Source organism: Pteropus alecto, unplaced genomic scaffold (assembly GCF_000325575.1).
Source record: "Pteropus alecto unplaced genomic scaffold, ASM32557v1 scaffold213, whole genome shotgun sequence".
In the NCBI taxonomy this organism is placed as follows: Eukaryota; Metazoa; Chordata; class Mammalia; order Chiroptera; family Pteropodidae; genus Pteropus; species Pteropus alecto.
Genome location: NW_006434829.1, coordinates 6,258,719 through 6,274,551, shown reverse-complemented (window position 1 = coordinate 6,274,551; position 15,833 = coordinate 6,258,719). Strand labels below are relative to the sequence as shown.

General features: G+C 50.9%; 1 protein-coding gene across 1 annotated transcript in view; it reads right to left on the bottom strand.

Moving 5' to 3' along the window:
- Window positions 1-383: 383 nt before the first annotated feature.
- Window positions 384-15,833, bottom strand: part of CUX2 (cut like homeobox 2) — a 181,757-nt gene continuing 166,307 nt past the window's right edge. Inside the window, 6 exon segments of the mRNA XM_025045507.1 lie at window positions 384-1,326; window positions 4,749-5,022; window positions 6,431-6,619; window positions 7,547-7,816; window positions 12,473-12,632; window positions 13,373-14,151. Of these exon segments, the coding sequence (XP_024901275.1) occupies window positions 525-1,326; window positions 4,749-5,022; window positions 6,431-6,619; window positions 7,547-7,816; window positions 12,473-12,632; window positions 13,373-14,151 (2,474 nt within the window). The 3' untranslated portion in view covers window positions 384-524.

Genomic DNA, 15,833 nt, shown 5'->3' with positions numbered 1-15,833 from the left:
CTAAATTTTGGTCAGTTTTATAGTGTTTTGTGATGGCTTTGAACAATTGTCTTCTTTTAATCTCATCTAGTGGCAAAAACGACACAACTTCAGTGTATACTTCGCAACAGTTGTGACAGCATCCTGATATTATAACTCTCTGTAATATCAAAACAGCATCGGCTGGGATAAATTCCAAAGGATCCTTTATTAAAATATCTAAAAGAGGTCTATAAATATTTATTTATTTTTCTAAAAGAGTTTGGACATTCCAGGTGAAAATGCGGTGCCTCTTTGCTTCTGCCTCTTGTAGAGAGGCCAGGATGGAAAAGAGGGGGCTTCGTGGGGCAGGGGGTGCCAAAAAGAGGAGGCAGGGGTGTCTGCCCCACGGCTCACTCACGACTTATAGAACTAGCATCACAGCAAGAGACGTAAGCAGCATAACGCTGCTGTCCAGTCTGATGGCTGAGCTCCTCCCTCCCGGGAGTGAGTGGAAGAGGGTAGCTGCCCAGGCAGGCCCCCCGCCCCTGTGCCCCGCGCCGCCTTCAGAACTCCCACTCCAGGGCCTCCTCCCGGCTGGCAGCCCTCTCTAGCCGGTAGATGATGCTGTTCAGGTTGGCCATCTTCTCGTGCCGCCGCTGCAAGTTGGGGTTCACCTTGGCGCTGGGGTGCAAGGCCCCGGCCGTGTCGGCAGTGGGGCTGGCGCTCGGCACTCTGGCAGGGAGGGTGCCAGGTGGGGATGGGGAGATGGGAGCTGAGGAAGAGGGTACAGGTGACACAGACATCATGAGGCCTGGCGAAGAGGCGGCCGAGGGTGAGTTCAGGGACACCTCCAGGCTGCAGCGCGAGGACTCCGAGGCTGACTTAAAACTTAGGGGGTCCGGGTGTCGCCTCTCTCTACCGCGGCTCTCCTGCGGAGGCTGTAATGACGGGCAGTCTGGGGTGGTCCCGCCTGGGAGAAGGGGTCCTGGGGCTGCTTTTGGGAGTTCATCGCTACCCGGAGGGTTGGGGTGCATCTCCTTGGGGCAACCTTGGTCTTTGTCCAGCTCCCCCGAGTCCTGGGGCTGGCTGTCTGCCTCTTCCTCAGCATCCTCTTCGGTCTGTTCCTGCTTAATCCTCACTTGGGCCTTGTCCTGGGCAGCCAGGGGTGTGGTGCTCTCCTCTGGCCCCTCTTGAATCTCCAGTTCCTTCACGGTAGGCTTCTGGTCCTCAGCCTCGGAGTTGGGGCTCTGTGGGATGGGGTCTGGGTGGGAGTGGCCTGGTGGTAGCATGCCAGGACCCCCACTGGGGTCGAGGTCTGGTTCGTCTTGGGTCCCCTCCACCAACATCTCCCGGCGCATCCGGGACCTGGGGCAGAGACGGCGGTGAGCAAGGGGCTGGACAGGGGCCCCGGCTAACCCTGGTCTCAATCCACATGGGCGGCACTTTGACCCCGCCCACTTCCCTAGGGGCTCCCTAGGCGCTAAGCTTCTTCACATGCAGCATTTTGGTAAGTCCTCTCAACAACCCCACGAAGTGGGTGCTATTCTTGTGCCCATTTCATAGAGGAAGAAACAAGTCTCAGAGATATTAAGTCACTTGTCTAAGGTCACACTGCCAGTTAAGTGGCAGAGCCAGGACTTAAACTCAAGACTGCAGGACTCCAAAGCTCCTGATCCAGACCTGAACTGTCCAGTACAGCTCCTGCACAAGAGCCACTGGCCACATGTGGCTCTTGAGCATTTGAAATGTGGCTAGTTCGAATTAAGATGTGATATAAGGAAAAATCCACATCAGATTTTGAAGGCTTAATACAAAAAATATGTAAGAGTTCTCATTAATAAAGTTTTAATTTTGATTATATGTTGAAATTGTTATATATGTACATACTATATATGGGCTATGTATATGGGCTAAATAAAATATACTACTACAATTAACTTAATCTGTTTATCTTTTTTAACGTGGCTACTAGAAAATTTAAAATCACATATGTGCCTTGCATTATATTTCTGTTGGACAGCACCATCCTAGAGCATTTCTCTAAGTCAAACCCAAATCTGGTTTGTTGTAACAACTCCCTGCTTCTTTCCTGGAGGGACACTGGCCCAGAGGGGAAACCGAGGCACAGAGAATGACTTGTCCAGGTCACCACAGCACACAGGGGCAAAGCTGGGACTCAGGCCTGGGTACCCCGAATTCAAGTCCAGAACCCATTCTCTCTTCTCTTCAACAGCTACCCTGCTTTTGGAGGACAACTTACTCTCACACGTTGTTTTAGAGCAGGAAGGGCCAGGAATGGGTCTCGGCCCACCAATTACTTTCCTAATAGCAAATGAGGTCCAGAGAAGTCAAATGACTCATCCACGGTCACAGAGTGACAGAGCTTCCTCAGAATCTCCAGTGCTATAGCCCTCTACCCATTTATATTAATAGAGTACCTGTTATGATATAAAATACTAATAATGATAACTATAAACATCACATAATGGATGCTGATCATGTACCCGGCACCGGAGCAATTACTTTTTGCAGATTATTTCATTTATTTTTTATAATAACCTTATGAAGGAGATACTAGTCTCATTCACATTAATAAACGAGACAAGGCTTAGAGACGTCACAGAGCTAGAAAGTAGTACGGCTAGGCTCTGAACCTAGTAGTCTGGCTCTGCTCTTCTGCCCAGGTAGGGGATGGGGATCCATCCCAGGACCCCGAGCCTAGAGGGATTGCGAGGGGTCATCTAGTTCACTCCTCTCTCTCAGTCCCCAGTCCCACCAAAAGTGGCCTTGCTCACCTTCTGGGAACTCTGCTGTCTCCCTTAGTCCCCTCCAGAAGGGCAGCCTTAATGTTTCCCTGAGGTGAGATTTGAGGGGGTTTAGGATGGCGCAATGCCTGAAATTCCATCATCAGAACTTCCAAACTGTAGATCAAGTATAAATATAGGCTAATAGTCATTCACACCATAGTACAAATCAGTCCTTGCAATTCTTGATTCTCAAATTTATAGCAGGGCCACCCTGGTAATTTTTTCTCCAAACATCCTCCTGTTCACCTTTCCCAGAGCTCACTGTAGTTTCTAATGATACATTAACATGAGTAGTTGTCTAATAGTGACCCTCCCTGCTGGTCTGTAAGAGATGCTAAGGGCGAGAACTTTGTCTTGTTCGCTTTGGTGCCTGGTACAGAGTAGGTGCTCAATAAATAATCACCAAATGAAATAATGTATTCCTTTATAATTATAACTCTTTGAGAGTGGTTTCTTTTGGGAGTGCAGCTCTCTTTGCTCCTCGGTGCAAACTCCTATTCATCCTTCCAAACCCAGCTCAAACACCCCCTCTTCTGTGAAGTCTTCTCTAGGCAGAACTCTTTCACTCAGTCCCTAGTCCTTCCTGTTTTACAGCATTTATTAGGTTGTAGTGAAATTATCTGGTTCGTGATTTTATATTCCCTAAGGGCAGGGATGTTGGCTCTGAACACCTGTATCTCTAGACCCTGGCTCACTGGACATACATGGCAAATATTTGTTGAATAAATATGCTGGATAATAATGGAGTGCTCAGTTCCTGTGGGGAACAAGAGGGGAGAGGAAATCACTGTATCCCCCAGGAGGGAAGGAGGACATGAGGCTTTAGGGACTTATGTCATTTGATGTTTCGCAGGCTGTGGGTCTGAGCCAGGTAATAAGCAATATTTTAAAATGCGTTTATGCCTCAAGTTTTTCATTCTATCCTCCATTCAGCATCGTTGGGTATTAGGTTCCTTATCTGTAAAATAGGGCTGAGACTCAGAGAGGTACAGTGACTAGCTCAAGAACACACAGCCAAGGTGGGACTTGAACTCAGGTCTGTGTGATGCCCATACCTGGGCTGTGGAGAAAGGAGATTTCAAGCCTTCCACCCTTCCAGGCTCCTCCCTCTCTTCTCTCTTGGGGATTAAGAGACCTCGTCTCTGTCTCTGGAGTACATGGACGGACTCTCCTCTCCACTACCACACAGACACCAGAGGTATTTGCGCTCAGGAAGCTTGGTGGGGACGCCTCAGCGATGGTCCCTGAAATCCCATCCAACCTTCTCCACAGAGCTCTTGGCCGGCCTCAGGAAGCATCTCTGCAGTCTCCGTGGGTCCTGCAGGACCCAGCCAATGACGCTAGCACACTCCCAGGAAGCCCAGCCCAGTGCAAGCCAGTGACCAAGACTGAGGCCTGATGAGTGGGAGGAAGCAGCCAGAGAAACAGGAAACACCGCTCCCCAAGGGGCTGCCAGAGGGCTTTCCTCTGGCCTTGGGAGTGGGAGAGGCCAAGAGCCCAGGATCAGGGCTCTGACATGAAGCTCAGTGGGACATTAGGGTTCCTCAGGCCTGTGCCCCAAGCACCATTTCCCGCCCCTCACAGAGGCAGATGCAGAGCAAGCTGGGGAAGTCTTAATAAAGATAGTGACAACAGTAACATCAACACCCACCACATACTACGTGCCAGCTCTTTTATGTAAACATGTTAGCCCATCAGATCCTCAGGACAACTCTGTGAAGTGGATCCCATGACTGCCATTTTATAGGTTAGAAGACTGAGGCGCAGGGAGGTGAAGTGACTTGCTCAGGGTCTCATGGCTGGAAAGGGTGGAGCTTGGATTGACATCATGGCTTGCCTATATTGTAAATCTAAACACCCATGCAATATGGTCTCTCCATCTCCCAGAAGCCAGTCTGGGCTCCCTCCAGGCCCTAGGATGGGGAAGGGGCACCAGCCAAGACCCTGCCCACTCCCAGTGGCCATCCCCAGTAGGCCCACCTGTAGTTGTGGAACCAGTTGATGACGGTGTTGGTCTTGAGGTTGAGCTGGAAGGAGAGGAGCTCGATGGTCTGCTGGGAGGGGTAGGGCTCCAGCTGGTAGGCCTTCCTCAGCGCCTCCTTCTCCTCGGGCGCCAGCACCACGCGAGGCTTCTTGATTTGCAGGAGGCTCAGGTCCTGGGGCTGCAGGCAAGGGCTGGGGCACTCGGAGCGGGTGGCTGGAGACTCGCTGTCTGAGCCAGTGCTGATGAGGCCATACCTGCGCTTCAGGTAGGCTGGGGCGTGCAGGGGAGGAGGGAGGGAGGGCTGAGAGGGGCCCGACCAGGGGTCCATTGCTGGCTCCACCCCGTGCCCCAGGGGCAGCAGGGGTGGCAGGGGCATGAGCTGGGCACGCTCAAGGAGCTGAACCTGACATCAGTAACCCCGCCTCGGAGCCCTCTGCGCCCCAAACTCGGGGGCCTGCTCCCAGTCTCATCCTTTTCTCTCTCCTCGCTCTCCTTCCACATCCTCTCAATCCCTCCACTGAGATGCTCACCTGCCCATACCTGAGAGTCAGTGCCGGCCTCTGAAATCTGGTCTCTAGCACCCAAAGTGTTAACATGGAGGTGGCTTAGCAGCGCACCTCAAAGGTAGTAGGTAATCAGAGAAGGGCGCTATGAGGCATTCTCTTGATTGACAGAAGTGTCTCTGAAATTAACTAGTCTTGTTGGGGGCAGGGGCAGGACATTAAACAAATTCAGTCATTGCATGATGCATGTCAACCTCAAATTACCAAAATGTGAAGGAAAAAAAAAGCCTGTATCAGAAGTGAGGATGTAAGGTATTAGGGTCTCATTTAATCCTCACGGCAACACCCTTAGATGCTACCAATTGTTAATTTCGGATGAAGCAGAATGAGGCAGAAAGGGGAAGTAACTTATTAAAGGTCACATGCCTGGGAAGTGGCAGGCCAAGTTCTCAACTGCAAGGCTGTCTGATGCCAAGAGCCCAGCCTTGGCCCTGCTCCATGTGCCCCTCAGCCTGGCCTGACTCTGGGCTCTCCTCATGAACTGCCTGGGTGCTCTGGATGAGAACTTTTCAACTCCTTGTATCTCATTTTACGACTTGACCCTGAGCTTTTTGAGGTCAAGGAACCCTTGATGCACAGCATGAGATTGTGTGGGCGCACAGCCGGGGCTCAGTGTCAGCTCACTTTTTCGGGGGCAAAAGATAATACTGGACAATGTAAGAACTGAACTGGCAATCTCCTTATCCCCACTACCCCGGGAGTCTTGTCTGCTGGGTCAATTCTGTGCTTTGTTGTGTAGAATCTGGGTAATGGGGAAAAGATATAGATGTATTATATATCTACATCTACTTATTGATATCTATATTATATATCAGGGAGCTGATACTGAGGATGGAAGTATCAGAGAGGGGAGCATGTAATGGGGTTGGTAAAAGGCTTTAATAAAGTAGCTATGAGTGTGTTGAAGGATGCTGAGAGAGATGGGAGACTGGAACTTTCATGGGAGAAATAGTAAATATTCTAATTGCTTTCGATTATATTCTATGGGATGACTATTTCTTGCAGCTCCACACCAGGCTGAGACTGGACTACTGGGCCCTGGGTTTATCTGGGTTACAACTAGGTATGGTTCCCTGGGAAAACCCGAGGCCAGACCTGGAGGACCCAGTGCTCACCTTTCTTCTCCAGCTTCTTCATGTCCCTCAGCTTCTCCACGTTATGGGGGTCACTGAGCCAGAGCTGCATGCGCACAAAGGGCTCCCGCCCCTTCAGGCTCAGCTTGTGCCAGGGTTTGGGCCGGGACAGCAGGTCGGAAACGGAGCCCTGTGTCAGGCCCAGGATGCTCTCCCCGAATAGCCGCTGCCCTGGGGACAGAGGAGGAAGGCCACCTGTTACCCCCAGCTGGGCAGAGGTGCTCTCAGGAGAGACAAGAAATGGGGGAAGTGGAAGGGGAGAGCTTAGGATGTCTCCACTAATTCAGACACGGGGGCTGGGGGAACCCACACCCAGCGTGGATCTAGAAGGGGCCTTTCTACAAAATAGGAGATAGGAGTTGGGGGAGGCCAGAGAGCTACCAAGAGAAATGCTTTCACTATTTAGATGTTCTTCCTCCTATGTGATCTCTGAAATTGTCAGCAAACTTCATGTGCACAAATTAGTATCACCTCATTAGATAGTAATTTGACAGATTCTATCAAAATTTCACTGTGCATATTCTCTTATTCAGCAATTCCACTGGGATTTGCCCTCCAGTTGTACTTGCCCAAGGGCACGAAGACGCATCCAGACACATTTTCTGAGGCGGCAGGAAATTGGAAACGACCAAAATGCCCATCAGTTGGGTAAAAAAATGTAGGGCATCCATGGCCTGAAACACTTTGCAACAGTGAAAAAGAATGCAGGTGGTCTAATGATTTTAATGTGGGTGTCCAGAAAAAGTGTTAATTTTTAAAGAGCAAGTTGTAGGACACTATGTATATGTGTGCAATTTCATCTACATAGAAAAGAAACTACTGTATATTCTTGTACGTGTTCAGAAAGTGTCAAAGAAACATAAAACTGTAGATTGTGATTAGGTTTGGGGGGGCGGTTATTTATTCACTTTTTAACTTATTTTAACTCTCTGGGGCCCCAAGTCAGAGTTAGATGCCTCCTAGAGGGTCCTGAGTGCTCCAGGGCTGACTGGCACCTTCAGGCTAGACCCCTGGGATCTCCCTGTGGGCGCTTTTCTCAAGGTGAGTAGGAGCCAACCAGGGTGGGCGGCAGCACTCCCAATTCCCAGCGCCCTGTACCTAGGTTATTGTCTGTGAGGACCTCTTTGACCCTCTTGGTGAGAGAGTATGTGTCCAGTTCAGGGGACATGGCCACAATCTCCTGGATGCCCCCTGTGGCTTGGCTGCCCAAGTATATCTTCCCACTCAGTGAAGAGCTGGAGCGTCCATCTGGCTGCTGGTTCTCCTTGCTGCTCTCCAGTGCCAAGCTCAAGGGCTCCTGGGAGCTCTTCTCAGGCTCCGTGGGGCTAGGGGGTGGGGATGGAGAGGACCTCGGTTCCGTGGGACTGGCTGTGGGCCACAGAGAGACAGAGAAGCTGGTTACTGAATCTGGCATAGCCACATAAGGCTTGAGCAGGCTTGTGTGTTAGAGCCAAGAGCTGGTAATAACCCATTTTGCAAGCACCATAGTATGTCAGGCAGGGATCATCCTGGTGGCAAAATCGGTAGATGAAAGTTTACATAGTCACAGAGCATCTCCTCACGAGATACTTATTAGAAAGGAAAAAATAGTAACTTTACAGTAGAGATAACTGGCAGATATCACCTTAACCAAGTGAGCAAAGTTTATATCACCAATCATAGGACAAATCAACAACTGGTGCCTCCTGATACAACGTACTGAGAAGAATGCAGCATTGCTTCTGTGATATTTCTGCCCAAAGTTCACGGCCTGAATCTAGTCACGAGCAAAGCATCAGTCAAACTGAGCCAGTTTATGAAATGACTGGCTTTACTATAATTTGTTTGTGCCAGACTGCTTCCTTACGAGAGATGATGATGAGGATCATCATTAATAAAGCTTCCTTTTATTGAGCATCTACTACGTGACCAGTATAGTGTTAGTGTTTACACCTACGATCTTAAGTCACCAAAAAACATGTCTAGGAGGAAGGTACTAGGTCATCCCATTTTACAGATGAGAAAACTGAAGCTCAGAGAGGTTCAAAATATGTGCCCACGGTCACACAGTGACTAGTGGCAAAATCAGGACTAGAGTTCAGGTCTGCTTACACCCAACACTGCCCGGTCATCCACCGATTACGAGCCCCTATAAGGCAGAGACCACACGTTAGTCATTGGCGAGTCCTCAGGGCCTGGGGAGGCAGGAGGTGATGGGCTGGCATCTGTCAAGTGAACGCATTTCGGCCAGGACCCGATTCCCCTGAAAGGGGCGAAGCGAAGCCTCAAAGTTCTGAGTAGTGCGTCGCAGTCACGTGTGGCTGCTGGCCCATGTCTGGGGTTTTGAGGACTCTATGGTCCCACCTACCCCCAAACTGGCTGATCCTGGATATCTAGGTGGCATCTCTGTGATGCTGGAGCTGACGTGCACACGTCCCGTCACTGTTACCAGCACAGACACAAAGCTGGCGGGGAAGGGCCAGCCTGGGAAAACAAGAGGCTGTTTCAAGTGTCTACCAGATGCTGGTGGGGTGGGGGGCTGGGCTCAGCTGGAGGAGAAGGGAAGGGAAGGTCTGGCATGTGCCTCTTAGAAAACTATCTGCACTGCATCCCCGTGTAACGGGCCAGGTTTCCAGCCAGAGAGGGAACAGGATGAAGAGATAGAGATACAACCAGATAGGAGCCTGAAATCAACCCCTGACCCTACCCCCCAGCAGAATATTGGCTTCTTCTGACTACTACTCTAGGACTGCTTCTGACAAAATTACTGAAAGATTCAGAAACCAACACTCTCTGGAGGAATGCACTAATAATCATAAAGTGCTGGGAGGTCGAATGTGAACAGTCAGGTTGGCTGGGGCTGGGTCCCACTGAGACCTGGGGCTTGAGTGAGTGGCGCTGGGCAGGGGTGTGGGAGGAGGCAGAGCTGAGAGAGCAAGGTGACCAGCTGGTCTTGGTCTGCCTGGGACTTTCCAGGTTTTAGTACAGGAAGTCCCAGGTCCTGGGGAAACAGGCTGGATGGTCATGATAGACAGACAGGGAAGGAGAGATGGAAGGAGAGAGGGCGTGATAGGGAGAGAGCGAGCAGAGGTAGAAGATGATGGTGAGGGAGGCACAGCGTGAGCGAGAGGGACAGGGAAGAGGGAGGTGGAGAGGAGAGAGAGATGAGACAAAGAGACGCTGTGAGAAAGACGAGGGCTGGGGAGACAATGCTGGGGAGAGAGACGGATGGTGCGTGGAGCAAGCACCATCCTTAACTGCTTGAGAATTCTGCGAAGCTTCAGACAGAAGTGCCTGGAATACTGATGTCAGCCGCTTTGGGCATCGCTAAGCAGGCTGGTTAATTAACTGGGGCCTGTGGCAGGCAGCTGGCATGGCAAGGTGAGGGCAGGCTTATAACCCTCCCCCGGCATCCGGCTCACCCCCAACTCCGCAGATGTCAGGGCCTCCAGCACCAATCCCTGCCTAGTGGCTGGTGTGAAGGGGTTGTGGACAAAAGGGTGGCTGGGCAAGGTCCAGACCCATCCCTGAGGCCACACAATGTGGGACCTTGTGGGCAATGGATCACTCTCCTGCCTCTAGGTTCTGGACATGTGGTGGTGATGGGGCCCTTGGTTGGATCAGCCACCACCTGCCCTCTGGGACCAGCAGCTACCACTCACATCTCTGCTTCTGTAAACCCGAGGCCCTGGCTTCCTGGTGTTTGGGTGAGCAGGACACAAGGTGCCCATCCTCACCTGCACTCACTTCCCTTGCCAAACCGTGTATGAGCCTGCCTCCCAGCCTTGGCTTGTGCTGTTTCTTCCACCAGGAACATCATTCTTGATCTAACTCTATCCTCCCTCAAATCCTTCCACAGCAAAGAAATTAAAAACAAAACAAAACGAAACAGTCAGACATCAGAGAAGTACAAATCAATACTACAATGAGATACCACTTTACATTTGCTAGGATGGCTACAGTAAAAAAAACAGAGAATAGCAAGTATTGATGAAGATATGGAAAAATAGAAACCCTCATATCACTGCTGGGAATGTAAAATGCTGCAACAATTAAGGAAAACAGTTTGGAAATTCCTCAGTAAGTTAAACACAGAAGTACCAAATGACCCAGCAATTCCACTCCTAGATATAGATGCAAAGGAATTGAAAACAGATGTTCAAAAACACGTACACTAATGTTCAAACCAGAATTCGTCATAACAGCCAAAAGAAAGTTTATCCATACAGTAGAATATTATTCAGCCATAAAAAAGAATGAAATTCTGACACATGCTATGACATAGAAGAATCTTGAAAACATGCTAAGTAAAAGCAGCCAGACGCAGAAATTGATATATTGTATGATTCCATTGATACAGAACGCCGAGAACAGGTAAATCCACAGAGACGGAAAGCAGACGGGTGGCTGCCAGAGGCAGGGAGGAGAAGGGAAAGTGAGAGTGGCTGTTTAATGGGTCTGGGGTTTCCTTTTGGGGTGATGAAAATGTCCTGGAATGAGACAGAGGTGGTGGTTACACAACACTGTGTACTAAATGCCACTGAATTGTACACCTTAAAAAATGGCCAAGGTGGTAAATTCCATGGTATATGAATTGCACCTCAATAAAAAAAAAATCAATTAATTAAAATATAACACGACAACAACAGAAAAGATGGGGGACCCTTTTACAGATATGGGCTCTTTGGTGGGTACCCTAGGAGGCAGGGGAGCCTAATGGCTAACAGTCCTGTATTCCAATCCTGGCTCTGCTATTAACTGGCCGGTGACCTTGGGCAAGTCACTGCACTACTCAGACCCTCAGCTTCTTCTTTTGTAAAACAGGGAAGACAAATAATCCCTCTGGTAGAGACCGACATGAGGATTGAAAAAGAAAGCGTTGCATGTGCTCAGCACCCATGTGTGACGAATGGTCACCACCATTAGAATGGTTGCATTGGTCCCCACAAGAGCCCGTTGGAGAAGTTTCTCAGTGAAAAATTTTAATATAAAGTATTTCAAAGCTATAGAGATACACAGAAAAATATGTCCTCCCTCGCTTCTCCAAGCCCATGACCTTAAATCTCATTTGTTTTAAAGAAAAAAAGAAAGAGTCAGCCAGAGCCTCACCTCCCCGACTTCTCGCCCCCCCCGCCCCCCCAGCAGCCTCATCCCCAGGCAGGAGGCTGGTGGCTTTTTTTCCTTTTAATGCATAAGCTTGTAGCCTTAATACTATAATGTGTAGTCTTGTGTGTGGCCATTAATGTCTAAAATAAACAACATCATTGGGACATATGTTGCATGACATTATGCGTGTCAGGTAGTATTTCTGCTGACAGTTACTAATCTGGTTCATTTCTGTGAACCTGAGATGTGGTTTCGTCCTAGGGACCGATCCCCACTTTACAGATGGGCAAGCTGGCCGTGCTGAGGTCCCGGGACTCAGAGTCCGGCCTCTCATTGTCTGTCTTTCTTTGGTCTCAGTTGGCAGGTCAGATGTCCTGTCCTCATGCCATGCCCACCTATGGCCGGAGTGGGCACCTCACCTGGGCCCCAACAGACCCGTCCACTGGTAGTCACGGGGTGGGGAGAGCTTGGGCTCCCTGGAGTCTCCCCTCACCCATCTCTCCACTTGAAGGCTCTGTGACTTTGGGCAGCTCTTGGGGCCTGTTTCCTTACCTAGGCAGAGTTCAAATTCCATCCTGCCCGTGCATCATTAATGAAAGGATAACAGCGGCCCAAGGCCCTGTGCTAAGGATTCTGAGGCTACATGCTGGATCCTTGGGAAGGAGGTATCACTCAGCGACACCCGATGGGGGACCAGATGGTGGGGCTCTGCATGTAAACTGTATTCTCCACTTGCTCTGGTGCCTAGACATTTAAAGTCAGCGACAGACGCATCCCTCTGGTTGAAGGAAGGATGAAAGGGAAGTAAGGACACCAGCTAGGACAATGTGTGGACAGTAAAGCAGACGCACATGCCACTGCACAGACGGGAAGAGTGAGGGCTCTCTGCATTCTGGGGGCGCCGGCAGCACCCCTCGAAAGGGCCCCAGGGGCACTCACCCTGGGAGGCGCTGGGCTGCTGGCCGACGGCCTGGCCGAGCTGGTCCGAGAGCCACAGCTGCATGCGTATGAAGGGCTCCCGGCCCTTCTGTGTCAGCTTGCTCCACGGCTTCGGCCTGGACAGCATGTCACTCACACTGCCTTGTGACAGGCCCAGCACCTGGGGACGGGCAGGGCAGGAAGGGTGGCTCAGCGGGCCCCTGGGACACAGGCCACTCCATCCCTTCCTTCTCCTTGAGACCCTTAAGGACTACTGTTCACTTCCCGAGGCCGTCCGCTTGCCGTTTCCAGGTGCCTGTTGAGTGCCTGCACTGCACCCCCCTGCACTGCCCTCCCCATATGCCTACACGGAGACATCCTACCTAGACTTTCGGACCCCTCAAGTGCTCCCTCCTCCAGAAACCTTCCTCTGTCTCCCACTTAGGTCATTTCTCCCTCCTTTGGGCTTATCTGACCCTCTGCCTGCTCCTCTGCTATGGGGAGAGGTGATATTAAAAACTGCCCAACCACTGGTACCGTGGGGGCACCAACCAATCAGAGATCCCTGAATGGGCTGAGCCTTAACCCTTGTGAGGCTGGACCTTGGGAAGGATGGAGGAGCCTGGAGGAGGAGAGGTAACTGGTTGTTCCTAACCAGACGGAAGTGTTTCATTGCGTCAACAACCACAGAACTGAGCGCCAGCCTTGCCCACGGCCCTCTTCCCACAGGACCCAGGAACAGCTGGATACAGGGAAAGGGCTTTTGGGGTCATGGGCCCTGGGTTTGAATGCTGCTTGTGCTGTTCTTGCTCATGCATGCTTCCTCCCGGACCACAGGCACAGGAGGCTGGTCCTCAGGGGCCCCCCTCCCGGGGGCCCATGGCCTTGAGCATCCTGGGGTGGCACCCCCACTGTCTTCACCTTCTCCCCAAAGATCCTCTGGCAGATTCCGTTCTTGGCTAGCTTCTCCTTGACCTGGCGAGTCAGCTCCAGCGTGTCCACCTCACGGTACATGTAGAGCTCGTACTGCTCGGGGGTCAGGGGTGGCACGGTGGGCTTCAGCGTTCGGGGCACATATGCTGGGTAGTAGGCCAGCCGCCCACCATTGCCCGCGTCAGGGACGCCCCCCTCGGCCTTGAGCTCGCCCACCCTGGGGGGCTCGTCCTCACCCCCAACTACTTCGTCCTCGGGGGCTGAGGGGGCCTCGTCCCCACGGGGCCAGGCCCGTCCGTTGGGCTGGCTGGAGTAGCTGGAGGAGGACGACAGTGAGGGTGAGACGGAGGCGTAGGGGCGGCTGAGCAGGCCGCGGTCAGAGGCCCAGTGGTGATCGAAGTAGCCAGCATCGCCGATCTCTGACTTGACCTTCCGGATGATGCTCTGCACGAAGGCGGCAGGGGACAGGACGGTGAGGGACGTCTGTGTGGCGCTGCTGCTGGTCCCCCCGCCACCACTGCTTTCCTCCTGCTTGACGTAGGCTGGGGCCCCGTTCTGGCTCGCGGCTGCCAGCGAGGGCCGCTCCGGGGGCGAGGAAGGCACCGAGCGGCCCCGGGCGCCTGCCTCCATCTCTAGCAGGGCCTGCTGCTGCGCTTGCATCTCGCGACGCGCCTGCTCCAGAATGTTCTTGATGGCGTCTTCTGAGGTGCTGGCAGAAGCTGTGCCATTGGTGATGCTCAATGGGGCTGTCGAGTTCTTGGGCTCACCTGCGGGGAGGATGACAGGGTGGCCAGAGGCCCGTTGTCAGGGCAAAGATGTTCACAGCATCAGTATTTATACCAGCAAAATGTTGGAGGCAATCTCTGTGTCCACCAACTAGGGATTGCTTAAGTAAATTATGGTCCATCTGTGGGGCAGAATATTATGTAGCCATTAAAAATCAGGTGACTGTGAGATTTCAGCACATGTGGAGAAAGTACTCAATGAGGATAATGCAATGTTAAAAAAGACTTGTCTTTTACACATGCTATGAACCAGCTATGCAAATGTTCAAAGACAAGGAAAACCCTGTAGCACATAAAAGAGGCTGCTTTGTCTATTCTAACAACAAAATACTGGCAGGAGCTCAAATGCCCAGGGAGGAGAGAACGGGTAAGTAGTGGCATGGTCACACAATGCAACGCAGGCAAAAAGGAAGTCACCGTGTGGAACCGCGCGCGAATCTTAGTAACAATCATGAGCGAAAACAGCAAGTCCCAGAAAATGATACACAGTATAACTTCTTTCTATAGAGCTCCAAAACGAGCAAAATAAACAATCTATTATTTAGTAAAAGACCTTTTCTGTAAGTGGTAAACAGAAAGAAACAGTAGGACAGTGCTTCCCTCTGCCCTCTGAGTGGCCTCTCCAGTGCTGGGGTCTCCTCACTCCTGTACCAAGACAGATCAACACAGCCCTTCCTCCATTATACTGCGGTGCAGTCTCCTCCCCAGTGGCTCCCACGGCCCCATTCAAAATAGTTGCTGTTGCTTTTCCAATTGAAAAGTAATACAACAACGGAATATTATTCAGCCATAAAAAGGAATGAAGTAGATACCTGCTACCACACGGAAGAATCTTGAAAACATGATGCTAAGTGAAATAAGCCAGACACAGAAGGCCACATAGTGTATGATTTCCATTCATATGAAATATCTGGAATAGGCACATTCACAGAGACAGAGAGTAGACCGACGGTTTGCCAGGGGCTGAGGGGAGGGGAGAAGGGGGAGTGCCTGCCAAATAGGTATGGCGATTCCTTTTCAGGAGATGAAAATGTTTTGGAACTAGATTTCACAACATTGTGAATATACCAAATGCCACTGAATCGTTCACTTTAATGGTTAATTTTATGTTATGTGAATTTCACTTCAATTAGAAAAAAAAGTAATACATGCCTATCGTGGAGAGCTAAGAAAGCACAAAAACTTAGAATGAAAATAAAAATCCCCTCTTCTCTCTCCCAGAGGTAACGCAGAAAATGCTTGTGCATTTTCTTTTTTCCGATCTGTTCTCCAGTTCCATGCAGGGGATGGTCATACTTGGTATGGGAGTGTAGCCTGACTTGCTTCACTTCATATCAACCTATTTCTCCCTATGGTTAAAAGTTCTACCTTTCATGGCTGCATACGCCACTGAAGGGATAGTCTCTGCTTTACTTACTCGATCCTCCACTGAGGGACACTTAGGTTGTTCCCAGTTTGTCACTGTTGTGAACAACGATAAAGGAATAGCTGTGTATAGCTATCCCCAGTCTGGACATTGTCTTTGGTTCCCAGAAGCAGAGCTCCTGAGTTGGCAGTCAGCCACAGTCATGTCCTCCCCTGGGAACTGCCAGCTGCCCTCTGCTTGGCATCCACTCCTGTCAGGGGTGTGTGTGTGTATGGGGATAACCATGGCTCATTTCCTC